Source organism: Phaenicophaeus curvirostris, unplaced genomic scaffold (genome assembly GCF_032191515.1).
Source record: "Phaenicophaeus curvirostris isolate KB17595 unplaced genomic scaffold, BPBGC_Pcur_1.0 scaffold_59, whole genome shotgun sequence".
NCBI classification, from domain to species: domain Eukaryota; kingdom Metazoa; phylum Chordata; class Aves; order Cuculiformes; family Cuculidae; genus Phaenicophaeus; species Phaenicophaeus curvirostris.
In genome coordinates this window covers 673,087-700,418 of record NW_027206681.1, presented here as the reverse complement: position 1 = coordinate 700,418, position 27,332 = coordinate 673,087, and the positions used below count along the sequence as shown (strand labels likewise).

Here is a 27,332-nt window from a genome sequence, read left to right as displayed (position 1 = left end):
AGGCTTGGACCATCAAACCCAATTCACGGAGGGGTTCAAGGTCAGGCTGGATGGGGCTTGGAGCAAACTGATCCAGTGGGAGGTGTCCCTGCCCATGGCAGAGGGTGGGACTGGATGGGCTTGGAGGATCCTTCAGCCCAAACTATTCTATGATTCCATGACCTTGCAGGTCCATTCCTGCAGCCTTAACCTGCAATCTTAGCCTGTTTCAAGACCTGCCTCTCCTGAGAGAACTGGCAGATGGGGTTACCAAGCCACTCTCCACGGTATCTGGAAAGTCGTGGCAATCAGGAGACGTCCCTGGTGACTGGAAGAATGGTGACGTTGTGCATTTTTAAAAAGGGCAGAAAAAACGACCCTGGGAATGACCGACCTGTCAGCCTCACCTCTGTGGCTGGGAAGATCGTGGAGCAGGTCCTCCTAGAAGCTCTGCTGAAGCACATGGAGGACATGGAGGTGATTAGTGGCAGCCAGTGTGGCTTCACCAGGGGCAAATCCTCTATGACCAGCTTAGTGGCTTTCTATGATGGGGGAACCACAGCAGTGGACGTGGGTAAACCGATGGATGTGATCTACCTGGACTTCTGTAAAGCTTTAGACACGGTCCCCAACAACATCCTTCTCTCTAAATTGGAGAGATATGGATACGACGGGTGGACAAGAAACTGGTTGGATGGTTGTATTCAGAGAGTAGCGGCCAATGGCTCAAAGTCCAGGTGGAGACCCGTGACAAGTGGTGTCCCTCAGGACTGGGACCAGTTCTCTTTAATATCTTTATCAATGATATTGACAGTGAGATCGAGGGCACCCTCAGCAAGTTTGCAGATGACACCAAGCTGAGTGGTGCCGTTGCCACATGATTTAGGCTTGATTTACGCAGATTTAGGCTTGATGTAAGGAGGAATTTCTTCACCATGAGAGTGGTGAGACACTGGAACAGGTTTCCCAGAGAAGTTGTGGCTGTTCCATCCCTGGAGGTGTTCAAAGCCAGGTTGGATGAGGCTTGGACAGCCTGATCTAGTGGGATGTCCCGCCTATTGCAGGGGGTTGGAACTAGATGGTCTTTAAGGTCCCTTCCAACCCTGACTATTCTATGATTCTTTGAAGAGGGCTCAGTTTGACACCGCTGGACCTGTCTGGTGCTCAGCGAGCTGCTTTGTATGCGAGCCGGTGAGTGGTTTTGTTCACATTCTGCTGCTGGGTCTGCATCTTCACCTCTGTGCTCGCAGCCTCAGCTGCACAATAACAACCACAGCCTTGAGGTGGTCCAGCTCCTGCCTCCTGGAGGGCTCAGAAAAGGTCAGGCTTTTGTTGTGCTGTGGGGAGGAGGCGTCTCCTGCATGAAGTTTACTGGAAAAAAAACATTGCTGTTTTCAGGACTTTGCAGCAGGCACTGGGACATATTGTCCTGAGGCTTCCAAGCTCCAGACACAAAGAAAATCGGAGAAATTAATTGCAAACAGGACAGTTATGGACTGCTTAATTACCAGGAGTTGGCAGGGAAAGCGTAACGTACGTGGTGATTGGTGTTTGGCTGCAGATGGAATCAGAGAATCATGGAACAGTTTGGGATGGAAAGAACCTCAAAGCCCACTCAGATCCACCCCCTGCGATGAGCAGAGACATCTCCCACTGGATCAGGGGCTCCAAGCCCCATTGACATCTTGGGCAGTAAAATGTGGATTTTTTTTCCAGGAAGAAGCAGAAAATGGTTCACAACAGAGACAGATTTCTTGGGTTGTGTCCCACTCTGGTCTTTTAAAGGCAGCCTCTCTGGTAATGTAATAAAATTAAACAAACCAACAAGTCCTGGCTTTAGAAATAATCCAGGAAATGTTGTTTAATAACTTACTCCTCCCATCCATCTCCTCTGGTTGCGTTCTTACTGTGTTTGCATCGATCTGGTGCACGAGGTAGCGGCGATGCCTCACGTCCCCCAGCACTCAGGAGTTTAGAGCAGAGATAAAAAGCGCATTAAACCCAATCAGTGGCTGCAATGTAGAAAGAAAATGAGATGATGCTGTCACCCAATGGCCAAGAGGTGTTTGTGGACCCGTCAGACGTGTGGGTTTTATGGAAAGCCGACGGCAACTGCGGTGCAGTGAAGTCACCAGGCTCTGAAGGTGCTGCCCAAAGGGACGTGGATGGTTCTTGGAAGAATTCATTGATGGAAAGAATGATGAAGCCCTGGCAGAGGCTGCCCAGAGTGGTAGTGGAGGCTCCGTCCCTGGAAGGGTTCAAAAACCATGTGGCCAGGGCACTTGGGGAAAGTGCCACGGGGGGCAGAGAGAGGTGGATCAAGGGTTTGGGCTCCTCATTACAAGAAAGACCTTGAGGTCCTAGAGCGAGTTCAGAGAAGAACAACGAAGCTGGTGAAGGTGCTGGAGAGCAAGTCTGAGAGACCTGGGGATGTTTAGCCTGGAGAAGAGGAGGCTGAGGGGAGACCTCATTGCTCTCTCCAACTCCCTGAAAGGAGGTTGTGGTGAGGTGGGTGCTGGTCTCTTCACCCAAGTGCCAAGCGATGGGACAAGAGGGAATGGCCTCAAGTTGCACCAGGGCAGCCTCAGATTTGATATTGGGAAAAATTTCTTCTTAGAAAGGGTTCTGAGGCCCTGGCAGAGGCTGCCAAGGGAGGTGGTGGAAACACCATCCTTGGAGGTGTCTAAGATGGGCAGACTAGGTGCTTAGGGATATAGAATCACAGAATCACCAGGTTGGAAAAGACTCACCGGATCATTGAGTCCAACCATTCCCATCAGTCACTAACCCGTGTCCCTCAGCACCTCGTCCACCCATCCCTTAAACCCCTCCAGCGAAGGTGACTCAACCCCCTCCCTGGGTAGCCTGTCCCAGTGCCCGATGACCCTTTCCATGAAAATTTTTTTCCTGATGTCCCCCCTAAACCTCCCCTGGCAGAGGATTCCCACCTTTCAAAGTGCATGGACTTTCCTAGCTCAATGTCCTGTCATCCTGCCACACACTCAGAGATGCTCCATGGGGCTGGACCCCTCTCCAGGCTCCGGGCTGCTTCTCCCTCCCCTCTCCTGGTGTGGAACAGGGGCTGGTGTGGCTGCAGGATGGTCTCCTGCTCCTCGAGGAGGGGAACGTCCCCTGTGGAACCCATCGTAGAGAGCTCGAAGCTTCAGCTGGATGATGCTGTGACCTGGTAGCGTTCAGGAAAGGGACAAGCACACAGCAAGCACAGAGGGGATCATTTCTCTGGATCATTTCTCTGCTCACCTCTATCGATCCAAGGCTCCGGCACTTTCTGAACCAAAAGCCTTGATTTGTGTTGAATATTCCCCTATGGACTTTTTATTTTTCCTGTGGATTTGTTGAGCCCCTGCAGAGTTTTGGTGTTTGCAGCTCACGCTGACAGAATGTTCCAAAGCTTTAATCCCACTGAGTGACGAACACCCTGTAATTGGTTTTAACTTTGCCACCTGCTGCTTTATTTAATTTGCCTTCGAGCAATTATATCTGACTGTCCTCTTCAAGCCACTCAAGGCTCTACAGAGCCCTTCTCTACACTGTCAGTCATTCCTCTTCCAGACTGGAGAGTCCTGGCTCACCCAGATCTTCATTGTGCGGAATTATTTCAGGTTTTTGGTTGGTTCTTGTTGCCTCTTCCAAAACCACAGAACCATGGAATGGTTTGCATTGGAAGGGACCTCAAAACACATACAATTCCAACACTCTGCTAAGATCTCATCTCAATCTCCCCTCTTCCAGCTCAAAATCATTCCCCTCGTCCTATCTCTCCACTTTCTGATCCAGAGACCCTCCCCATCTTCCCTGGAGCCTCTTTCAGCACTGGAAGCTGCTCTAAGGTCTCTCCACAGCCTTCTCTTCTCCGGGATGGACAACCCCAACTCCCCCAGCCTTTCCTCGTACAGGAGGTTCTTCAGCCCTCGCATCATCTCCGTGTCCCCCCATGAACTCGCTGCAACAGCTCCATGTTCTTCTACTCCCTGTGGAAGGTGAGACCATCAGCTTCATTAAGGTTGTTGGATCAAGATCTTTGCATCTCGGAAGGCAACAGGGAGAAACATAAAAACTGAGGAGCAAACCTGATAGGTAATGGGGACAATAAAAAGGAGGAAAACTCATCAGCCGCTAATTGATGGGTCATTAAGAAACGCCAAGCTTAGCTTTGGAGAGGCTCAGCCTGGCCTTTGTATTTGATAAGAGATGGGAATTGGTGGATGTTGGATGAGGATTTGAACACCCTGATCCAGTGGGAGGTGTGGCTGGAACTGGATGGTCTTTGAGGTCCCTTCCAACCCAACCCAATCCTTGATCCTATGATTGCTCCCCCAAATACGTGGCCCTCCATAGCCTTTTGCAGACCGGCCACCCTCTCCCGCTCAACCCATCGATTTGGGCTCAATGTTCCTCAGCCTGTTCCCATTTTCCTGGCCAATCTGTGTGTGCAGCTCCCACCTGCACCAAATCCATCATTTCTGGGACGAGAACCAGTCAGATCTGGCAGAAATCGCTGAGATCACTTAACACACTGCTCCTTATCCTACTGCTAACAGACCCTTAAAATGCTGTCCGTGAAATATTTCCTTGCCCGTTCCCTTTGTTGTTAAAATCCGCACATGAGCCCTGGGTCCCCACCCAAGGGCGCTTCCAATATTGTTTTCTGGTGGACCTTGGCCTCCAGCGAAGCAGAAGCTGCGTGTGGAGTATATCAGGCACGTTTCTCCACCAGTCATCACCCCAGATGCCCTCTCTAACAGTTAACACAGAATCAGAATCCCTAGGCTGGAAAAAACCTTTGATATTATCAAATCCAGCCATACTCGTCTCCTACTAAATCATGTCCCTCAGCACCTCATCTGCCCGTCTGTTAAACCCCTCCAGGGATGGGGACTCCACCACCTCCCTGGGCTGTTCCCGTGCTTGAGAACCCTTGCATAGAATTGTAGACTCACCAGGTTGGAAGAGACCCACTGGATCATTGAGTCCAACCATTCCCATCAATCACCAACCCGTGTCCCTCAGCACCTCATCCACCCGTCCCTTAAACCCCTCCAGGGAAGGGGACAGAGCCCCCTCCCTGTCCCAGTGCCCAATGACCCTTTCCATGAAGAATTCCCAGCCTGACCCTCCCCTGGTGGAGCTTGAGGCCATTCCCTCTCGTCCTGTCCCCTGTCCCTTGGGAGAAGAGCCCAGCTCCCTCCTCTCCACAACCTCCTCTCAGGGAGTTGGAGAGAGCAATGAGGTCTCCCCTCAGCCTCCTCTTCTCCAGGATAAACACCCCCAGGTCCCTCAGACTTGCTCTCCAGCCCCTTCCCCAGCTCCGTGCCCTTCTCCAGACTCACTCCAGCCCCTCAAGGTCTTTCTTGGAGTGAAGGACCCAGCACTGACCCCAGGATTCGAGGTTGGGTCTCACTGGAGGGAGAAGAACCTCCCTGGCCCTGCTGGCCGCGCCGTGTCTGCTCCAAGCCAAGATGCCCTTGGCCTCCTTGGCCCCCTGGGCCCCTGCTGGCTCCTGTTCAGTCGCTGTCAACTGTATCTCATATGCTCGGGTCGACTGGCAGCATCTCCAGCTGAGACAATTGGGAAAAGGCAGAAAACTCTCCCCCGTCCCAGGGTGCATAGGATGAAACAAGCACATGGACATTTTTTGAGGCTCATTTCATTTAGCCCCAAATGAGTGAGCTTTTCCCAAACCTTCCCCACCCCCCGTTTTCTTCTTTAATTGTTATTTCTCATGTACTTTATGGACATGAAAATACGAGTGCAGCACCTCCTACGCATTGATGGAGAACCCTGCAAGGTGGCTCTTTCCTCCCAAGCAGAATTAATTGACGCCGGTGGATCCTGGCACCCAGAATGCTGCATTTTCTTCCTGTTTTCAGGCTGTTTGTGCCGGTCGGAGACTTTTACAATCTGTCCAAGGTGCCTTCAAGGACAAGCTGAGAGAGTTTGGGTTGTTCAGCCTGGAGAAAAGAAGGCTGTGGGGAGACCTTAGAGCAACTTCCAGAATGGAAAGGGGCTCCAGGAAAGCTGAGGAGGGGCTCTGGATCAGGGAGGGCAGGGATGGGATGGGATGAGGGGAACGGGTTTCAGCTGCAAGAGGGAGATTGAGATGAGTAATTAGGAAGAACTCAGGAAGAACTCTTCCTGTGAGGCTGGGGAGGCCCTGGCCCAGGTTGCCCCGAGAAGTCCTCCACCCAGGGATTCTTTCATCATAGAATCATGGAATCAGGTTCCTCCAAGCCCCATCCAATCTGTCCTTGAACCCCTCCAGGGATGGAGCAGCCACCACTTCTCAGGGCAACCTGGGCCAGGGCCTCCCCACCCTCACAGGAACCATGAACCCAGCTCCAGGGTGATCTAACCTATCACTTGATTACCCCAAATTCTAGGAAATAAACCATCTCTGAGCCCCAACAATGTTTATTGCTGACTTCTGCCGTGCCCCTGACGCTGGACCAAGGTGACTCACCCATTAGAATCATGGAGTCATTAAGGTTTGAAAAGACCTCTAAGATGATCGACTCCAACCGTCAAACCGCTCCATTAGGAAAGGAGAGCGTCCACGTCACTAATTGTTCCATCTTCATTCATCAGGACACAGTTTGGCTGCTGGGAGTGACGGATTCAGTGTTCGAAAGTGGTCACGCGCACTTTTGTGAGCAGCTAATTGCTTTACGCTAATTGCCACCAGCAAACAACAGCCGAGAGTGACGCTTGTGGTTTGATCGGACGTGAGCTGGCTGACCCCTCCTTGGGGTTTGGGAGAGATAATTCCTTTTATTAGCACAAAGGATGCAGCTGGAAGGGGATGCTGAGTAAATAACAGAGACAATCCTCCTCAGCTCCTACCCACCACTCTGCTTCATCATCTGGGCTTCTGATGTCCTCGTGGCTTCACACAGAGAGGGGTCAGGAGGGGAAACTGCCTGTGTGGGGCTTCTGATGGGAAACTGTGCATCCAGTAACAGAAATATGGAAAGGGGCTTGAGGGAAGCTGGGGAGGGGCTCTTGATCAGGGAGTGCAGGGATGGGATGAGGGGAACGGTTTCAATTCTTTGGAAGCTGCTTTGGGATGGGCTGCAGGCAATTCTGCAGCTGGCACCTCCTCTTTATAAGAGATTTCTAGCTGTAGACTCTTGCTCCTTGGACATTTCACTGCTCCTGTGGGTTCCCAAGCTTGGCAATGGTGGGAGAAGACAGGCAACGAGAGTTTTGTCCAGCCTGAAGAAGAGAAGGCTGCACGGAGACCTTAGAGCAACTTCCAGTATGGAAAGGGGCTCCAGAAAAGCTGGGGAGGGGCTCTGGATGAGGGAGTGCAGGGATGGGACAAGGGGAACGGTTTTGAACTCAAAGAGGAGAGATTGAGATGAGATATCAGGAAGAAATATTGTTCTGAGAGGGTGGGGAGGCCCTGGTCCAGAGTAATCATGGATGCTCCATCCCTGGATGTGTTGAAGGCCAGGTTGGATGGAACTTGAAGCCCCTGATCCAGAGGGCAGGGGGTGGGACTGAATGATAGAATCATAGAATCACCAGGTTGGAAGAGACCCACCGGATCATCGAGTCCAACCATTCCCACCAATCTCTAAACCATGCCCCTCAGCACCTCATCCACCCACACCTTAAACCCTTCCAGGAAAGGCGAGTCAGCCACCTCCCTGGGCAGACTGGATGGGCTTTGAGGTCCCTTCCAACCCAAACCATTCCATACTTCTATGAAAACACGTGATGTTACAGCAATAACGATTCTTGTTGAAGTCTGCTGGGTTCTCAGGCTGCAGCCTGGATGGGGGAACTCTTGGGGTGCAAAGCCTGGTTTAAACCCCGGGTGTTCAAGGAAAACAGACAAACAGGGAAGGTTGGACTTGATGATGCTTTCAGTACTGGAAGCTGCTCTAATGTCTCCCCAGAGCCTCCTCTTCTCCAGGCTGAACAACCCCAGAAGCAGCCAGAATACTAAAGACAACGTCATTCTGGTGCGTTCACGTGGAACATGGTGATCAAAGCCCCACGTGTTTTAAGCCACATCAGATCCGTGGACCCAAACTGGCAGGGCCACAGCTCCAGTCAGCCCCGCAGACACCACTCATTCCCTAAAAACTTGTTAATGAAAACAGTGAATAACTGCAGAAATGAGCTCTCTCCTTTCAGCTCCCTGCTCGCTTCATCTCCGATGATGAATAATTGATAACGTTTCTTTGAAAACATTTTCTTTCCCCGATGAGTTCTGCCTTCACTGTGTGTTTCATTTCCATCACCCTCCCCTTTCCTGGTTCTGAATACATAATGTGAAAAGGGCCAAAAATGTAATTACAGTCAAGGCAGATTTAATTATCTGTCTCTTCACTGTCAGCAAGAGATGTTGTCCTGTCTAAAGGAAAATCAGATTGCTTTATCACATTTTCATCCTAAGAAATTCACAGTCACTGCTGCTTCTGCCCTCGACAAACCCCACGCGCTCCACGAACGCCCGGTGACGCTGCTCTGGTGTTTTTCAGGAAATAAATGCTAATTTGTGGAGCAATGGAAAGCCACCCAGCAGGAAAGGAGCAGGGGGTGCTGGTTGACAGCAGCTGAACAGGAGCCACCAGTGGCCCAGGAGGCTGAGGGCATCTGGGCTTGGATCAGCCATGGGGTGGCCAGTGGGACCGGGGCAGGGATCGTCCCCTGCACTCAGCACTGGGGAGGCTGCCCCTCAAATGCTGGGCTCAGTTTTGTGCCCCCCACTCCCAGAAAGACCTGGAAGGGCTGGAGCACGTCCCGAGAAGGGAACAGAGCTGGGAAGGGCCTGGAGTGCAGGGGTTGTGGGAGCAGCTGAAGGACTTGAGGTTGTTTATTCTGGAGAAGGTTGAGGGGAGACCTCACCGCTCTGTGCAGCTCCTGGAAAGGAGGTTAGAGGGTGGGTGCTGGGCTCTTCTCCCGAGGAACAAAGGCTGGAATGAGAGAAAACAGCTTCACATTGCACCAGGGGAGGTTTAGGTTGGATCTTGGGAGTAATTCCTTCCTGGAAAGGGTGGTGAAGCCCCGGGAGAGGCTGTGCAGAGCTGTGGTGGAGACCACATCCCTGCAGGGGTTCAGAAACCCATGTGGACGTGGCACTTGGGGACAGTGTTCAGTGAGCACAGTGGGTTGGACTGGAGGAGCGTTGAGGTCTTTTCCAACCTCAATGATTCCACGAAGCATGGAAGAATGGGTGGGAGCAGGGAGGAGATATGACAGGTGCTCCTCATAGCTGCAGGAATCATAGTGTGGACATACGGGCATGTCTGCACCTCCTCCAGGAGGACGGGTCAGAGCACAGCACCCAAGGAGCCATCAGAATTGTAGAATCACCAGGTTGGAGAGGACCCACTGGTTCATCGAGTCCAACCATTCCCATCTATCACTAAACCACCTCCCTCAGCGCCTCATCCACCTGCCTTTTAAACACCTCCAGGGAAGGAGGGTGATCAGGACCCAGATAACTCCCCCTCCTCCCACCCCCACCAGCACTAAGGCAGGACCAGCAGCCTTCTTCCAAGCCCAAAGCACTGCAACCTCCTCAACAATACTTCACCTCAACAGAGCACGGCTGATGCATGAACATTTTATTATCACCCCCACCCTTCAGGAGATCAGAGCAGCTCAGGAGACCAGACATCGGATCTTGGTGGACCTTGAATGGGCGCTGCCAACCCAATACACGGCCATGAGGTGGGAACAGGTGCAAAGGAGCCTCTCCACCAGATCAGAGACTCTCAGCATCGTCCCTCCTCAGAGGGCAAGGAAATAACTGCAGCTATGAAGGTCCATCAACAGAACCTGTGCAAGACGCTTACAGAGATGCGTGACCACTTTGAGTGGACCCAAGTTACCTAAGCCAGCTCCTCCTGTAGGGCAGGTGGAGCAGTCCGAGCCCTGACCCTGCAGGGAGCTGTCACAGGGACCTCCAGCCATGGGATCCAACGCCCCCAGACCCTTCAAGGACCACCTCGAGGGCCAGAGGTAGCAGGACCAGGAGAAGCCGTGGCAGAACACACATGGCTTTGTCAGTCTCTGGAGTTGCGTCCTTCACCTGGGCACTGGAAGATCTCTTTTTCCAAGCGTAGTACTTTGCCACGGCCACATTGGGGTTTCCCTGCGCAGGGTCAAACCACATCTGGATGCAGCGCCCGCTGCCCCGGTGCTCCGTGGTGTATTTGTAGGAGTTGGACCAGATCTTCTCACACAGGTCTTTAGGGTGGGGGAAGACCTGGCTGAAGGGTCTGCACATGGAGCCCCAAGGACAGAGGTTTGTTCCTGAAGGCAGAGCACCAGAAAACAACATGAGCTCCAGGCTTGCATCCTTTCATCCGCGAGGAGCAACCCCCCCCGCCCACAGCCCATCTCTGCATCTTCACCCATGGATGGTGACTTGACCATCCTCAACTTGGGTGGAAGCTGGATCTGCTGGAGGGTTGGGAGGCTCCAGAGGGATCTGAAGAGGCTGGACTGCTGGGCTGAGACCAACGGGATGAGGTTTAATGAGGCCAAACGCCGGGTCCTGCCCTTGGGGCGCAACAACCCTGAGCAGCTCCAGACTAGGAGAAGTCTGGCTGGAAAGTGCCTGGAGGAGAAGGACCTGGGGGGGTTGGTTGAACAGGAGCCAGCAGGGCCCAGGGGGCCAAGGAGGCCAAGGGCATCTTGGCTTGGAGCAGACACGGCGTGGCCAGCAGGGCCAGGGAGGTTCTTCTCCCTCTGGTGAGACCCAACCTCGAATCCTGGGGTCAGTTCTGGGTCCTCCCCACTAGAAGGATGTTGAGGCTCTGGAGCAAGTCCAGAGAAGAGCAATGGAGCTGGGGAAGGGGCTGGAGAACAAGTCTGAGGGACCTGGGGGTGTTTATCCTGGAGAAGTGGAGGCTGAGGGGAGACCTCATTGCTCTCTCCAACTCCCTGAGAGGAGGTTGTGGAGAGGAGGGAGCTGGGCTCTTCTCCCAAGGGACAGGGGACAGGATGAGAGGGAATGGCCTCAAGCTCCACCAGGGGTGGGTCAGGCTGGACATCAGGATGAAATTTTTCCCAGAAAGGGTCATTAGTCCCTGTCCGAGGCTGCCCAGGGAGGGGGTTGAGTCCCCTTCCCTGGAGGGGTTTAAGGCACGGGTGGATGAGGTGCTGAGGGACATGGGTTAGTGATTGATGGGAATGGTTGGACTCGATGATCCGGTGGGTCTCTTCCAACCTGGTGAGTCTACAATTCTATGACACCACCAGGAGCTCTCCTGCAGGGCTGAGGAGAGGTTTGCTCCACACAGCCCACCAACCTGTTGCCCAGTTCCAGCCCTTGTGCCAGTTCTCTTTGCATGTGACATAGTCCTTGCAGTCCTCCCACCACTCCTCACAGTCCTCTTTGCAGAGGGGCACGTGAAGGATCCTCTCCCGACGCCAGCTGCTGTCGGCCTGCGAGGGAACAAGACCAAGCCCATCGGTGGTGGCCCCCGAAAGCTGCTAAGGGGCAGGAGCTGCCACAGCCCAGAGACCTTCCCAGCACCTTCCACTGGGTGGAAGAAGGGAGATTGAGATGAGATCTCAGGAAAATGTTTTTTCTGTGAGGGTAGTGAGCCCTGGTCCAGGTTTCCCAGAGCTGTGGTGGCTGCCCCATCCCTGGAGGTGTAGAAGGCCAGGTTGGATGGGGCTTGGAGCCCCCAGATCCAGTGGGAGGTGTTGCGGGTTGGAACCAGATGGGCTTTGAGGTTTCTTCCAACCCAAACCATTCCATGATTCTGTGAATCTTTCCACCCTGCAGGAAGGTGTCCCTGGAGAACACACTTCCATACACACCAGAGTCCACCACGTGGAGGACATCATGTGGCCAGCACAAGCCCTGGGGTCTCAGTCACAGCAGATTTGATCCTACCTGGTCAATCCAGGGCCCCAGGTTGGGCGAGCACTCATACAGGCACGTGTCCTGGATGAAGTGGCGCTTGCACTTGGGGGGCATCCGCCCGCAGTGGTTCCAGTTGAAGTTGTACAGGTAGGACTGGTCCTTGTGGGCTTCTGAGCTGGTGTTGGCCGTGCAGCAGGCGTTGTCCTTCCAGGGAGCGCACTGCAACAGCGCAAGGGACAGGATGGTCAGGAGCCCGAGGACTCTGAAGGTGCCAGCTCCCTGCAGAGCCTACGGCAAGAAGCCCTCAGCTGCAGGAGCATCTCCCCTCCTCCCATCCCTCAGGACGTGATGGAGTTGGGAGAGCAGGTGGAGGGCTCTCAAGGTCAGACCCTCACCAGGAATTAGTGTCACCCTGAGGAATAGGAACCAACTCCCTTCTCTTGCACCCCGGCTTGCTCGGAGCCCCATCCCCACCAAGGACTTAGGGGTAGAGGTCTCCAACAAAGAAGAAGAGGCTCCAACGCAGAGAGGGAGCAGAAAAAGAGTCTTTCCTTGTCATGCTTCACCTTGTTCTGATCTGGGGGGCCTAAGCTTCAGGAAGGGGAGGTCTCCTGGGTAAAGAGAGGGGACACCGAGCTGGCAGGAGTCTTCACCTCCCCACACCTGCCCTAACCCCACGAGAGAAGATAACAGCAAGCAGAGACCTCACATAGAATCATAGAATAATCAGGTTGGAAGAGACCCACCGGATCATCAAGGCATGTGGTCACTCAAGGCAAGTGGTCACTGAACCCAAAGCCCCAAACCTGCCCTCTTCATCCGGAGAGGGAGGTGACAATCCCACCCCAGACACCAGCGGAGTCATACCTGGTCGTGCAGGTTCCCCTCGGGGCCAGGCTTGGTTTTGTGGTGCTTGGCGTCCATGCAGACGTTCAGCAGCGGGTCCCTCGCAGGCAGCACCGCGCAGGCAGCCAGCAGCACGAGCAGCACCTGCCCCACAGCCATCCCCACAGCCCAGGGGCACAGGGAGCTGGGAGGTGATGGAGCTGTGGAGAAAAGAGACGCAGCAGCAGGGGAGTTATCACAGGACACAGTAAACGAGGCGCTGTGGGGACCACACGCTCCTGAGGATGTGGCAGCAGAACATCAGGAACTCACAGCACCGAGGACGCAAGGGCAGCCCCTCCAGGAGAGGCTGCAAGCTCAGCTCCGTGTTATCCTCTGGATCGTGTCAGGAACAAAGAGTCCTTTCAGTGCTGAGGTTGCTGAAGAGTTCATGAAATCATGGGATGGTTTGGGTTGGAAGGAACCTTGAATCCCACCCAGTTCCACCTCCCTGCTGTGGGTTTCGACACCTCCCACTGGATCAGGGGCTCCGAGCCCCATCCAACCTGGCCTTGAACCCCTCCAGGGAGGGGGCAGCCACCCCTGCTCTGAGCAACCTGGGCCAGGGTCTCCCCACCCTCCCAGGAGAACATTTCTCCCTAAGTTCTCATCTCAACCTCCCCTATTTCAGCTCAAAACTGTTCCCCTCATCCCATCCCTTCACTTCCTGATCAAGGCCCCCCCCCAGCTTTCCTGCAGGTGAAGTTAGCTTCAAATTGCCTTGATGGGAAGGGGATGCTGTGCGAGACCCTTTCTAATTATGGTTGGACTCGATGATCCAGTGGGTCTCTTCCAACCTGGTTATTCTATGATTCTAGCTGAGGTCCCTTGGCCTTAAGCCACCTCACCGCACTCACGCGGAGCTCTCAGCCCCCAGCCCAGCATCCAGGAATCACTTTTCAAGGAATCTCTTTAGCCAGAGGTTCAGAGGAGGCAGCACACGGACACCTCGTATGGACCATGAGTTGCAGGAGACCCACTGTGTTCTCAGGGGCACGTTAGGAGAGGAAAGCACTTTCTTTGCTTGATCTGCAACCAGGCTTTGCAGACCCACACCCGAGGTCTCACCTGAGCAATAAAAGACGCATCAGGGTCATAGAACCATGGAATCATTGAGGCTGGGAAATCCCTCCAAGCTCCTCCAGTCCAACCATCAGCCCAGTCCCACCGTGCCAACTGAACCCTGTCCCCAGGTGCCACAGCCACACAGTTTTTGGACACCTCCAGGTCTGGGGACTCCACCACTGCCCTGGGCAGCCTCTTCCAGGGCTTCACCGCTTTTTCCATGAAGGATTTTCTCCCAATATCCAATCTGACCCTCTCCTGGCACAACTCGAGACCATTTCCTCTCATCCCATCCCCTGTTCCTTGGGAGCAAAGCCCAACCCCTGCCTAGCTCCAACCCCTTTTCCCGGGGCTGCAGAGAGCTCTGAGATCTCTCCTCATGCCTGAGCCTCCTCTATCCACCACAAGGCTGAGGAGGCTTTTTTTTAGTAACTTACTAAGAAAAATACCCCAAACCAAGAAAAAAACCCAATCCAGACCCTGCAGTGCTCCCTCACATTCCTCACCAATGTGGCAGAAGGGTCTAAACCACCCAGCTGTAAAACACCTTGTAAAGCAAAAGAGCAAAACATGGAATCATTAGGATTGGAAAAGACCTCTAAGATCCTCTATCCCAGCCATCCAACAAACAATTTACAGCATTAAAACAGCATTAAACCACACAGAATGCAGCAACTACAGAGCTGAGGAAGCAGGAACATCATTCTGAGGACTAGGGAGCAGCTAATTTTCATTATAATTAAAGATACAAGCAGTAAACCTCCCATCCAAACAGAAACCAACTTTACCAGCCCAGGCAACCTCTAAAACCTCCGTAACACCTTAAAATCACTTAACACAATGACTTCCTGGGGTCAGCTTTCATAGGAAAATCTCCTAACACAGGTGCTCTCACTTGGAATTACCTTCTTAATTCCTTTAACGAGGTTTAATCCCACCAGGTTCGTTACCTTAGAGCTGTTTTGGGGGGAGCCAGCTCACCCAGCCTCTTCTGCACCGACACCCTCGTGCACGGGAGACAATCCAGTGGTGTTCTTAATAAGGGAGGTTTCTTATCAGCCTTGGCTGCTCATAACAACCTTGTTTTTCCTCCAGTCGCCTTGCTCCAGGCAGTTTTGATTTGTGCCTCTGCATGAGAGAAAAGGGCCTAGGAGGAGCAGATCCAGGGCTCTGCTGAGCACCAGGATAAATGCAAAGGCGTCAATGCTCATCGCAAAGAGCCGAGGTGCTGTGTCTGGGAAGGAAGAGTAAGAGCTCTCAAGGTGAAAAATAAAACCTGGCTGGTGGGGGAACCTGGTGGCAAAACCCTGAGGTCAGGGATGGAAGCTAAACGCTGGGCTTGCTCCCAAGACCCCTTGGCAGATGCTTCCTCCTGGAACAGAACAGGGTTGGGGCTGTTTTCCTGCTTTCTTCCATCAGATCAGGGATGTTTTGGGGATGAGTGTGCTTGCCTCAGGAGCTTGTCCTCCCAAATAGGATGCACGGCTCCAGGAGACCCTGGTTCCATGGTGTCTAATTAGGGGCTGCATGGATAATGAGATCTGCAGGTTCATTATGAGACAGACGCGTTGCTGGGTTCATTTCTCCAGCCTCTGGCTCTCGTACAGGCAGTGACACCGAGCAGATCTTCCCCCCCTCATCCCTGAGCCCGTGCCACCTCTGTTATCCCCCTCTCCACTGCCTCTTTCCAACAGAATCCATGGTCCTGCTCACTCAAGGGTTTTTCTCCCCGAAGCATCAGGACTGCGGCAGCATTTTTGAACCATGGAATGGTTTTGGCTGGAAGGGACCTCAAAGACCATCCAGGTCCACATCCTGCTATGGGCAGGGACACCTCCCACTGGATCAGGGGCTCCAAGCCCCATCCAACCTGGGCTCCAACCCCTCCAGGGATGGGGCAGCCACCCCTGCTCTGGGCAACCTGGGCCAGGGCCTCCCCACCCTCACAGCAAAACATTTCTCCCTAAGATCGCATCTCCATCTCCCCTCTTGCAGCTCAAAACTGTTCCACTTGACCCATTCCTGCACTCCCTGATCCAGAGCCCCTCCTCAGCTTTCCTGGAGCCTCTTTCCCTACTGGAAGCTGCTTTAATGTCTCCCCACAGCCTTCTCTTCTCCAGGCTGAACAACCCTACCTCTCCCAGCCTGGCCTCCTACGGGAGGCTCTCCAGCCCTCGCATCATCTCCATGGCCTCCTCTGGACTTGCTCCAACAGCTCCATGTCCTTATGTTGAGGGCTTAGGGATCTGAACAGGCTGGATCCATGGGCTGAGACCAACGGGATGAGGTTTAACGAGGCCAAACACCGGGTCCTGCCCTTGGGGCACAACAACCCTGAGCAGCTCCAGACTAGGAGAAGGCTGGCTGGAAAGTGCCTGGAGGAGAGGGACCTGGGGGTGTTGGTTGAACAGGAGCCAGCAGGGGCCCAGGGGGCCAAGGAGGCCAAGGGCATCTTGGCTTGGAGCAGCTACGGCGTGGCCAGCAGGGCCAGGGAGGTTCTTCTCCCTCTGGAGAGACCCAACCTCGAATCCTGGGGTCAGTGCTGGGTCCTTCACTCCAAGAAAGACCTTGAGGGGCTGGAACGAGTCTGGAGAAGGGAACGGAGCTGGGGAAGGGGCTGGAGAACAAGCCTGAGGGACCTGTGGGTGTTTCTCCTGGAGAAGAGGAGGCTGAGGGGAGACCTCATTGCTCTCTGCAACTCCCTGAGAGGAGGTTGTGGAGAGGAGGGAGCTGGGCTCTTCTCCCAAGGGACAGGGGACAGGATGAGAGGGAATGGCCTCAAGCTCCACCAGGGGAGGTTAAGGATGGACATCAGGAAAAGCTTTTTCATGGAAAGGGTCACTGGGAGCTGGTAGAATCTGCCCAGGGAGGGAGTTGAGTCCCCTTCCCTGGAGGGGTTTAAGGGCCGGGTGGACGAGGTGCTGAGGGACATGGGTTAGTGATTGATGGGAATGGTTGGACTCGATGATCTGGTGGGTCTCTTCTAACCTGGTGTTTCCATGATTCTATGACTCCAGAACTGAACGCAGGTTTGGTCCCACCAGAGCAGAGCAGAGAGGCAGAATCCCCTCTCTCCCTGCTGGTCCCACTCTCGGGGTGCAGCCCAGGACACGGTTGGGTTTCTGGGCAGGTTTCTCATGCGCTGGCCTGGCCTTGGCTCCTGGTTCTTGCCTCAGCACTTCTAATACCCCTCATGTTTTTGGAGCTGCTGATCACTGAACTGTGTTGTCACAGCACAGTCACAGCTTGTTCCTGGGAGATAATTGTTCACCACCAGCCTGTCATTTTTTATCTGAAGCATCCCATTTTTTTCCCCCGAGTGTTTTATCTCAACTGTTATTTTTTTTTTTTTATCCGTTGTTTTATTGTTTGGTGACTCAGTCTTATCGAGGTCTTCTGCAGATTTTTCCAGCTGGCCTTCTTGTTCCTGGAGGAGTCAAATATCAGCAGAAGCTTGGTCATTTTGATGTTTTCCCCTCCCTTTCTCAGACAAACTTCATTGTGAAGCAGAAATCCAGTGCGGATTCACTGGAAAGGAACAGCCTGGTGCTGTTCAAGGCCAGGCTGGATGGGGCTTGGAGCAACCTGAGCCAGTGGGAGGTGTCCCTGCCCTTGGAACTGGATGATCTTTGAGGTCTTTTCCAACCCAAATCATTCCACGATTCTATGAAATCCTCTGCTATGAGGGTGATGAAGCACAGGATCCAGTTGCCCAGAGATGTGGTGGCTGCCCCATCCCTGGAATCATCCAAGACCAGGTTGGATGGGGCTTGGACCTCCCTGATCCAGTGGGAAGTTTCCCTGCCACTGACAGTGGGTGGTACTCAATGGGCTTTGAGGTCTTTTCGAACCCAAACCATTCTATGATTTTTTGATATGCCTTTATTTTATGATCCAATTGTTCCTTGATGTGTGGAACTTCTCTCTCATTTCTCTCTTTTTGATGACCTTTGGTGGGGACCTTGCTCAGAGCCCTTGGTAATTTTGATAGAACTCCTGGATCCCTTCCAGAATCATTTCCAGCCCTTGGAGGGTTTGCAGTGCATCGATGATGCTTGTCTGCATGTCAGAAGAACTCTACAGACACTTTCAACATAGGGTATTCTTATAGAAGCACAGAAAGTCCTGAGCTGGACAAGGACCATCAAGTCCAACACCTGTCCCTACACAGGACACCCCCAAAATTCACCAGTTATCCATGTGCCTAAGGATTCAGCACCTTATGACATTTTCTGCCACCTTTTCCCACCAGATGCCGTGTCCATGGCTGTGCAGATGCTCCCATTTCTCCAGAAAGAGATCTCTTCCAACCCACAGCATCCCGTGATTCTGGGATTCAGCGCAATTGCTTCGGATGCTTCGTCCCTGGGGTGAGATGTGGGGGAGCAGCTGCCTCGGGGCGTGCTTGGTGCCCCGGGGCATTAGCCTACGCGTGGTTGTTTGGAGCCACTGGAGATCGTGGATCTCATCGGAGATGCCTGATGATGTCCCCCATGGTTCCCACTGCCACAAAGGAACCACGTGTGTTGAAATCAGCAAGTTCTCATTTACATGCATCAAGCAAACACATTCCATGTCTAAAGCCAAGAACTAATTGTTTACTTAATTAAAGGCAGGCAAATACAAGACTCCTTGTTAGTCTGGATTCAGTTGGTTCATAAACAAAAGGAAAGAAATTAATATTTCTCTTCAGAAAATGAAGTATTAGTGGTGATAATAATAATAGAAATAATAAATTAAGTTGTTACACACACACTTCCCAGTTTCTCCCTCTTCCCTGGGTTCTCGCTCGCCCTTTCACCACTCCTCTGATCCCTAAGGTTGGTGACTTCAGGGTGGTGATGGATGTTACCTCAAGTCATCGATGTCTGGAGTCCTTCACAGGGAGTGCAATACTCATGTCCATAGCTGCTTCTTCCTAGCTCCAGGGTCCACATTGTGTCTTGTTTAGGTTGAACACCCTTTTACACCTTGCTTTCTCCTCATTGGTCTCCAGGTCCGTGGCAAGTGCGTATTTCCTAAATCTGGTGCATTTTATGCATGTTAGATGCTCGTTCTTTGCTCTTTCTGTCACCTTCAAAACAATTTTTGCCCTGCTCTGAGCTTGCCTTCCTTTAACCAACCATTCCTGGGTGGTTTAGAGCCATGAGGTCTCCAGCACCAGCTGGTGACCCAGGTTATCACCTCGCGCCTGCACTCCTCCTAGCCACCTCCTGTCCCCGTTTCCAAGAAAAGGACTTGGAGGGCTGAGGGCGGAGAAGCTCAGCATGAGCCTAGAAACCATCCGTGTCCTGGGCTGCAGCCGAAGCCGTGGGACCAGCAGGGTGAGGAAGGGGATTCTGACCCTCTGCTACTCTCTGGTGAGACCCCAGCTGGTCCTGGTGTCCGGTTCTGGAGTCCTCAGCGCAGGAAGGACATGGAGCTGTTGGAGCGGGTCCAGTGGAGGCTGTGGAGACAATGCGAGGGCTGGAGCACCTCCCGTACAAGGACGAGCTGGAAGAGTGGGACATCTTGAGTGGGACCCAGCACCAGAAGGGAGCAATGAAGCTGAGCCCTGGATTCCCATCAGGTGCTGGGATCTGGAATACCCAGTTTAGATGGCGACCCTTGCAGAGAGGCACCCACCGTAAGCTCAAGGAGATGCCTCTGCATCCCATGTTTAACCATCCTGTGCTGGATATGGATCTTGGTCCTCCAGGTGGAGGTTTCACCAGAGACGAGCAGAATCCTCTCCCTCCCACTGGTCCCACGGCTTTGGATGCAGCTCAGAGTTGATTTCTGGACTGTGAGCGTACGTTGCCGTTTCATATCGAGCTCCTCCTCCCCCAGCACCCCAACTCCTTCTCCTCAGGGCTGCTTCCAACCTGTGCTTGGGTTTGCCCTGACCCAGCTGCTGGACCTTGCACTTGGCCTCGTTGAACTTCACAAGTCCAGCGCTGATCTTTATTTATCTCAAAATCTGCAACTGGAAGTGGGATTTGTTGTTGTTCTTGTTGTTCTTCAGCCTTTTTGTTCTTGCTTAATATCTCGGTCACGTTGCCCGGGACTAGAAGCAATCGTAGCATCAGCACTGAGCATCTGTGCCTCTGCTGTGCGATGAAGCACCGATCAGATATTTTAATATCAGAGACATGGAATGAAAAGACAGTCTCTGCTGCCAAGAGCTTCAAAGCTAAGGAGAGAAGAAAGACATGCAGAAAGAAAAACAACAAGAAACAGCATGGGTCATGATGAGAAGCTACAGGAGCTGCGTGGATCTGTACGGTACCAGGCAAAAGAGAAGACATTTCTCAGGTTATGGATTTGAGGGACAGAAATGGCTGGAAAACAGAGGAGTTTGAGGTTGAATTTCCATTTTCATGTTGTTTCTTTTATCAAAATCATGGAATGGTTTGTGTTGGAAGGGATCTCAGAGCCCATCCAGTCCCAACCCCCCACCATGGGCAGGGACACCTCCCACCGGATCAGGGTGGAACTGATCACCCGTAACCGATTACACTTCATATGTGGTAAAACATCAAGACAAACATCAAATAAACATCCATGACTGTTGTGGCCTTCAGGTGGGCCAGAGCACTATCCAGGCCCTCAGAGTGAAAACCACATTAAGAATTCCGAGGATAGGGATAATGGCAAAGGACAGCAGCCTATGAAATATTCTCTAGCCCAGAGCAGGGGTGGCTGCCCCATCCCTGGAGGGGTTCAAGGCCAGGTTGGATGGGGCTTGGAGCCCCTGATCCCGTGGGAGGTGTCCCTGCCCATGTGAGGGGTGGGACTGGATGGTCTTTGAGGTCCCTTCCAACCCAAACCATTCCATGATTCCATAATCCTTTGGTGCAGACCATTTCTCTGTGCTTTCCATTCATCCCCGTCCCCGCGCTTGCCTGGTCCTGAAGACAACCTGGGACACTTTTTCTCGGAGGAGTTTGTGTTTCATCGTGTAGACGACGGGGTTCAGCATGGGGGGCAGGAGCACGTAGACGTTGGCCAGCAGGATGTGAATGTGGTGAGGAACATTGTGGCCAAACCGATGCGTGAAGAAGGAGAACAACGCTGGGGTGTAAAACATGGAGATAACGGAGGCGTGAGAGCTGCAGGTGCCAACTGCCTTCAGCTGGGCGTCCTTGGCCGAGAGCCTGGAGACTGCCCGGAGGATGAGGGCGTACGATACCCCGATGAGCACAATGTCCACGCCCGGGGAGAGAAGCGTGGTGGCAAAGCCGTACCAGACGTTAATGGAAATGTCAGCACAGGCCAGGAGGACGATGCCCATGTGCTCGCAGTAGGTGTGCGGCATGAGGTGGTGTCCGCAGTACGGCAGCCTCCGGAGTAGGAAAATCGTTGGGAACATCACGCAGGAGCTCCTGGCCACGGCAGCGAGTCCTATCCTGGCTACCACCGAGGGAGTGAGCACGGTGCAGTAGCGCAGGGGCTTGCAGATGGCCACGTAGCGGTCGAACGCCATGGCCAGCAGGATGGTCGACTCCGCAACGAAGCTCATGTGCGTGAAGAACATCTGGGTGAGGCAGGCGTGGAAAGACATCTCCTTGGAAAGGGACCAGAAGATGCTCAGGGCTTTAGGCACCGTGGAGGAGGACAACATGAGATCTGCCACCGCTAGCATGGCCAGGAGGAGGCACATGGGCTCGTGGAGGCTCCGCTCCATCACGATGACAAAGATGAGTGTGAAGTTGCCCAGGAGTGTCACGATGTACACCAGGCAGAAGGGGATGGAGAGCCAGGGGTGCAGGTTCTCCAGGCCCACCAAGCCCAGCAGGAGGAAGGAGGCAGGGTGGACGCTGGTTTCATTGGGAGCTGCCATGGTGAGGTGATATCTGAAGAGTTTTGGGCTCCTTTGCCTGTAAGTGCAAACAGGGGGAGAGCTGGGGAGCACAGTTCATAGCACAGAACCCACCTGAGTTTCAGGGAGAACATTATTCCTCTGGATCGCAGTGTATTCCCTCCACACATCGAGGAATGTGGTTGAGATACGGACTCCAAATCAATGAATAAACTTAATTAGGATTGTACTTTGTAGATGCAGATATTGAAATCCAGCAAAAGGGTTTAGCAAAGTTCACAGATTGGTGCGAAATCATAGAACCCTGGAAAGGTTTGAGTCAGAAGGGACCTCAAAGACCATCCACTTCCACCCTGGCCACGGGCAGGGACACCTCCCACTGGATCAGGGGCTTCCAGCCCCATCCAGCCTGGCCTTGAACCCCTCCAGGGATGGGGCAGCCACCCCTGCTCTGGGCAACCTGGGCCAGGACCTCTCCACCCTCCCAGGAGAACATTTCTCCCTAAGATTTCATCTCAATCTCCCCTCTTGCAGCTCAAAACCGTTCCCCTCATCCCATCCCTGCACTCCCGGATCAAGAGCACCTCCGAAGCTTCCCTGGAGCCCCATTTAAATTCTGGAAGGAAAATCTTGGCAAAGCACCCAGGAATCCAGCCCCTCCAGCTCCAAATGCTGTTATTTATCACACTTTTACTCCATAGCACCCAAAAGCAGGAGAGCAGGAGATGAGCTGGGGCTGACATTGATTTTATGCTACAAACCATGCGTTTCAGTACTGACCTCTCCTCTCTCCTCACTCATTCACACCACGTTTTCTGCGAGGGCAGCTGCCGTCCTGCCGGGCAGGGAGGGCTCGCAGAGCATCCAGGGCAATGAGGCTTCATCACATCCATCTGAAAGGATGATCCATGAAGCTGTGGAGAACAAAGGAGAGTGGAAGATCAGCACCCGCAGAGCTTGTGATCCCAGGGAGCCACGACTGCTGAATTGTAAAGCAGGGTCAGAGTCATGGGGCTAACGCAGAGCACGAAAACTCTGTGCTCCCAGCATGGAGTTTGCACAGACGAGCTCAGGATCCTCCGTGTTTGCTCATGTCAGAGCCCAAGGAGTGAAGCTGGGTGGGACAGAGCCCAGCAGGGCTACCCTGATGCTGTCTGCCCCGCACTGTGTCACTGAGAATCAGGAAATGGGTTTGGGTTGGAAGGGAACTCAAAGCCCATCCAGTTCCAACCCCACGGGCAGGGACACCTCCCACTGGATCAGGGGCTCCCAGCCCCATCCAGCCTGGCCTTGAACCCCTCCAGGGATGGGGCAGCCACCACTGCTCTGGGCAGCCTGGGCCAGGGCCTCCCCACCCTTCCCAAGATCTCATCTCAATCTCCCCTCTTCCAGCTCAAATACGTTCCCCTCGTCCCATCCCCGCACTCCCTGATCGAGAGCCCCCTCCCCTGATTTTCCGTAGGCAAAAATCAGGCACCTCAGCCACAAACCAGGCACCTCGGCTGCAGAAACCTGCGAGACGACAGCTGCTGCGAAGCACTCACCAGCTCCTGTGTCAGCCAGGGTGGATGATTTCCACCTCTGCACCTGAGGGGTTCGGGGAGATGCAGGGATGCAGTGATATTTACACTCCCCTGGGTCCCCGTGGGGCTCCCTGGCAGCTGGGAGTGGTGGAGCTTGGGGAAACGTGATGAAAAGCACAAAACATCAAAGGAGTTTGGAGCTGAATGATGAAATCACAGAATAGTTGAGGTTGGAAAAGAACTTCAAGACCATCAGGTCCAGCCCTTTAGCCAGCACTTCCAACTCCACCACTGAACCATGTCCCTCAGCACCACATCCACATGGCTTTGAGGTCGGGAAAGACCTCAAAGCTCATCCAGCACCCAACCCCATCGTTACACCTGGCCCCTGGCCCCAAGTCGTAGAATCATAGAATCACCAGGTTGGAAGAGACCCACCGGCTCATGGAGTCCAACCATTCCCATCAGTCACTAACCCATGTCCCTCAGCACCTCGTTCACCTGTCCCTTAAACCCCTCCAGGGAAGGGGACTCAACCCCCTCCCTGTTCCAGTGCCCAGTGAACCTTTCTGTGAAGAAAACTTTCCTAATGTCCAGCCTGACCCTCCCCTGGTGGAGCTTGAGGCCATTCCCTCTCGTCCTGTCCCCTGTCCCTTGGGAGAAGAGCCCAGCTCCCTCCTCTCCACAACCTCCTCTCAGGGAGTTGCAGAGAGCAATGAGGTCTCCCCTCAGCCTCCTCTTCTCCAGGATAAACACCCCCAAGGCCCTCAGGCTTGTTCTCCAGCCCCTTCCCCAGCTTCGTTGCTCTTCTCTGGACTCGCTCCAGAGCCTCAACATCCTTCTTGTGGGGAGGACCCAGAACTGACCCCAGGATTCGAGGTTGGGTCTCACCAGTGCCGCAGCCACACATTTTTTGAACCCCTCCAGGGATGGGGACTCCACCACCAGGGCTTGGCAACCCTTTCCTTGGAGGAATTTCTCCCAATACCCATCCTCATCCTTCCCTGGTGCAACCTGAGGCCGTTCCCTTTTATTCTATCCCTTCTCGGAGGGTTTATGGTGCGTGAGGGAACTCACAAAGCCATCAGAGCTCTGCCTCATCTCCACACTGTGGGATTGGTGTGAGGTGGGGTGGTTGATGACACAGGGGTGATCAGTGCCAGCTCCTCCAGCCAACCCCACCGAGACGACCCAGGACCTGCTGCAATCGCTGCCTCCAGCTTTGCTCTGCTGGACTCTGTGGGGGCTCGAACGCTGCCAGGGTCATTAACTAAATAATTGCATCTGCCACTGGCTTCCACCACCGCTCCTGGTCTGAACGTCCAGCGCTGGCTCCTGCTCTGCCAGGACTCTCTTTGGGGGCATAAACCGAAAATCTAATATTAACAAAGAGCTGGATTGGCCAAGAAGCGAGAGAGCGGAGAGAGGCTGTGGGCGAATGGAAGGTAATAAAAGCACGAAGAAATCAAACCTGGGTACCTGAAATGAAGCACTAAATCTGAATTTAATTACTGAAATAAAAGCAGAGAGATTGCCTTTGGCCAGATATTTCGTTTTCCAGCCAGATATTTAATTTTCCAGCCAGATATTTCATTTTGCCTTCCTTCCTCCTTTCTTTCTTTGTCCTTTTCTGTCTCAGAAAAAAATGGGACCTGGCACCTTGGGACACAACATTAGCTTCCAAGCCCCCCAGACTAGAATTTTTGCAGAACGTTGTTGCCACCAGCTGTTGGCGTGTGCATCCCTTATGGCCGTTCAGCCCCACATTGTAGCCCACAGCCCTGGTTTGGATTGATTCTAGGGCACGAATTCATGTCTTTAATTAAATGAGGACCTCAAGCCTCCATGATCTACTTGATGATGACGTGGCATGTGGAATCAGGGAAGGGTTTGGGTTGGAAGAGACCTCGAAGCCCATCCAGTTCCATCTCCATGGCCTCCTTTGGACTCACTCCAACAGCTCCACAGCTTTCCTGTGCTGAGGACTCCAGAACTGGACTCAGGGCTCTCCAGGTGGGTCTCTCCAGAGCAGAGCAGAGGGGCAGAATCCCCTCCCTCCCTGCTGGTCCCACGGCTTTGGATGCAGCTCAGGACATGGTTGGTTTCTGGGCTGCAAGCCCCTGTTGCCAAGTCATGCTGAGCTTCTCTGTCAACACCCCAAGTTCTTCTCAGGGCTTCTCCCGGTACATTGTCCACCCAGCCTGGATTTGTGCTTGGGTTTGCCCTAACCCCAGCATAGGAGATGTTCCTCCTTTTTTTTTTCTGAAGCAGAGAGACAATCCAAAAGTGAAGTGTCTGTGAGAGGGTCCTCACCTGAGAGATTTGCTGGATGCGGTTTGCAGAGGAGCCCCAGGGAAGGCTCTGGAAGAGGAGGGATGGATGCGCCTGGAGACCTGCACACCACTCCTGGGAATACAACTCCTGCAGTCAGAAGGTGGCTGTGCTTTGCTTTTTGTAGACTTTTAGGCTGAAAACATGGAAAGAGTCATTGGGCACTGGCAGAGGCTGCCCAGGGAGGGGGTTGAGTCACCTTCGCAGGAGGGGTTTAAGGGACGGGTGGACGAGGCGCTGAGGGACATGGGTTAGTGATTGATGGGAATGGTTGGACTCCATGATCTGATGGGTCTTTTCCAACTTGGTGATTCTATGACTCTATGAAAACCAAAAAGCTGATGAATTTAATACCCATGCCTGCTTTTCAGGTCTGAGCTGCATTGTGGGGCAAGAGAGGAACCCTGAAAGCTGCTGGGCAAAGCCAAAACTTGGGGTCTCTGGGGCTGCATTGAGTCATGGTCTGTGTGTGCAGAGTGGGAGACACGAGGTGGGATCTGTCCCCTGCCCTGAAACCCTGTGAGATCATGAACCACCAACTCACCTGCAGGGACAGGTACAATGGGAGGTGGATAATTCCAGCTTTACCAACATAAAATGGATTTTACAGTGCTAGAAAGTATTTGTCTTCCTATGTGCCTTCAGCACAGGGAGGACATGGAGCTGTTAGAGCAAGTCTAGAGGAGACCATGGAGATGATCCAAGAGCTGGAGAACTTTCCGGGATGGGAGTGTTGGGGTTGTTCAGCCTGGAGAAGGCTGTGGGGAGACCTTAGAGCAGCTTCCAGTGCAGAAAGGGGCTGCAGGGATGCTGGGGAGGGGCTCTGGATCAGGGAGTGCAGGGATGGGAGGAGAGAAACGATTTTGAGCTGCAAGAGGGGAGATTGAGATGAGATCTTAGGGAGAAATGATCTTCTGTGAAGGTGGTGAAGCCTTGATGCAGGAAAGTGGTGTCTGCCCCATCCCTGGAGGGGCTGAAGACCAAGTTGCATGGGGCTTGGAGCCCCTGATCCAGTGGGAGGTGTCCGTGCTCATGGGAACTGGATGGGCTTTGAGGTCCCATCCAACCCAAACCATGCCATGATTCTATGGTAATGAGAAAAGGAAGGAAGGAAAAAAAAGAGAAACAACTATTCTGTGAAGGTCCTGACATGGGACACAGCCTATGGGGAGAGCCTGCCACGGGACAACTCATGCGACCCCATGGATTTGCCTTCACATTTGAGGTCCCCAAAGAGAGATCCCCTCCCTTTGTTCACACCAGGAGCTCCCATGGTGGGCTGAGCAGGGACATGGGGCGGCAGGAACCAGGAGCACCCCGAATCCTGCCCCACAGCACCCAGCAGAGGGGAGCATCGAGCTGTGGAACCGTGAGGCTCCGCTTGCATCCTCCAAGGGGACCCTGCGCTCTGCCAGGTCCCCTGGGAGAGCGGAGGATGCAGGATCCCAGCATCCCACCTCCCTGGTGCCGCTGCCAACGTTCTCAGCTGCCCAGAGGATGTCCAGCTCCAACCCTGCTGAGCTCCCAAGGTGCAGTGGAAGGAACTGGAAAGCTGCCTGGAGGAGAAAGACCTGGGGTGCTGGTCAACAGCAGCTGAACATGAGTCAGACGTGGCCCAGGTGGCCAAGAAGGCCAACAGCATCCTGGCTTGGATCAACCCTGGGGTGGCCAGAAGGAGCAGGGACCAGATCATCCCCTGCACTTGGCTCTGGGGAGGCTGCACCTTGAATCCTGGGTTCAGTTCTGGGCCCGGAGGGGCTGGACCACGACAGGAGAAGGGAATGGAGCTGGGGAAGGGTCTGGAGCCCAGGGGCTGTGGGAGATGCTGAGGGCTCTGTGTGTGTTTAGCCTGGAGAAGAGGAGGCTGAGGGGAGACCTCATCGCTCTGCGCAGC

At 53.6% G+C, this 27,332-nt stretch overlaps 3 protein-coding genes across 4 annotated transcripts in view; 1 reads left to right on the top strand and 2 right to left on the bottom strand.

Moving 5' to 3' along the window:
- LOC138734132 (olfactory receptor 52B2-like) overlaps positions 1 to 27,332 on the top strand; it is a 94,315-nt gene that overhangs the window by 7,701 nt on the left and 59,282 nt on the right. The window lies entirely within an intron of this gene.
- Positions 9,901 to 12,846, bottom strand: LOC138734137 (folate receptor alpha-like). Its single transcript, XM_069881715.1, has 4 exons — positions 12,701 to 12,846; positions 11,864 to 12,052; positions 11,271 to 11,406; positions 9,901 to 10,269 (listed from the first exon to the last, which is right to left on the bottom strand). The coding sequence occupies exons 1-4, from the start codon at positions 12,836 to 12,838 to the stop codon at positions 9,908 to 9,910; spliced, it is 825 nt and encodes a 274-aa protein (XP_069737816.1). The 5' UTR covers positions 12,839 to 12,846; the 3' UTR covers positions 9,901 to 9,907.
- LOC138734103 (olfactory receptor 52B2-like) lies at positions 20,646 to 21,605 on the bottom strand. The gene has a single exon (XM_069881659.1). It carries the CDS (start codon positions 21,603 to 21,605, stop codon positions 20,646 to 20,648), a length of 960 nt encoding a protein of 319 aa, XP_069737760.1.

Coding starts and splice junctions, on each gene's coding strand:
- LOC138734103 (XM_069881659.1), bottom strand. CDS start 21,605: ATGGCAGCTCCCAATGAAACCAGCGTCCACCCTGCCTCCTTCCTCCTG.
- LOC138734137 (XM_069881715.1), bottom strand. CDS start 12,838: ATGGCTGTGGGGCAGGTGCTGCTCGTGCTGCTGGCTGCCTGCGCGGTG. Junction 12,053..12,700: donor AGGGGAACCTGCACGACCAG/GTATGACTCCGC, acceptor GCGCTGTTGCAG/TGCGCTCCCTGGAAGGACAA. Junction 10,270..11,270: donor GGGCTGGAACTGGGCAACAG/GTTGGTGGGCTG, acceptor CTCTGCCTTCAG/GAACAAACCTCTGTCCTTGG.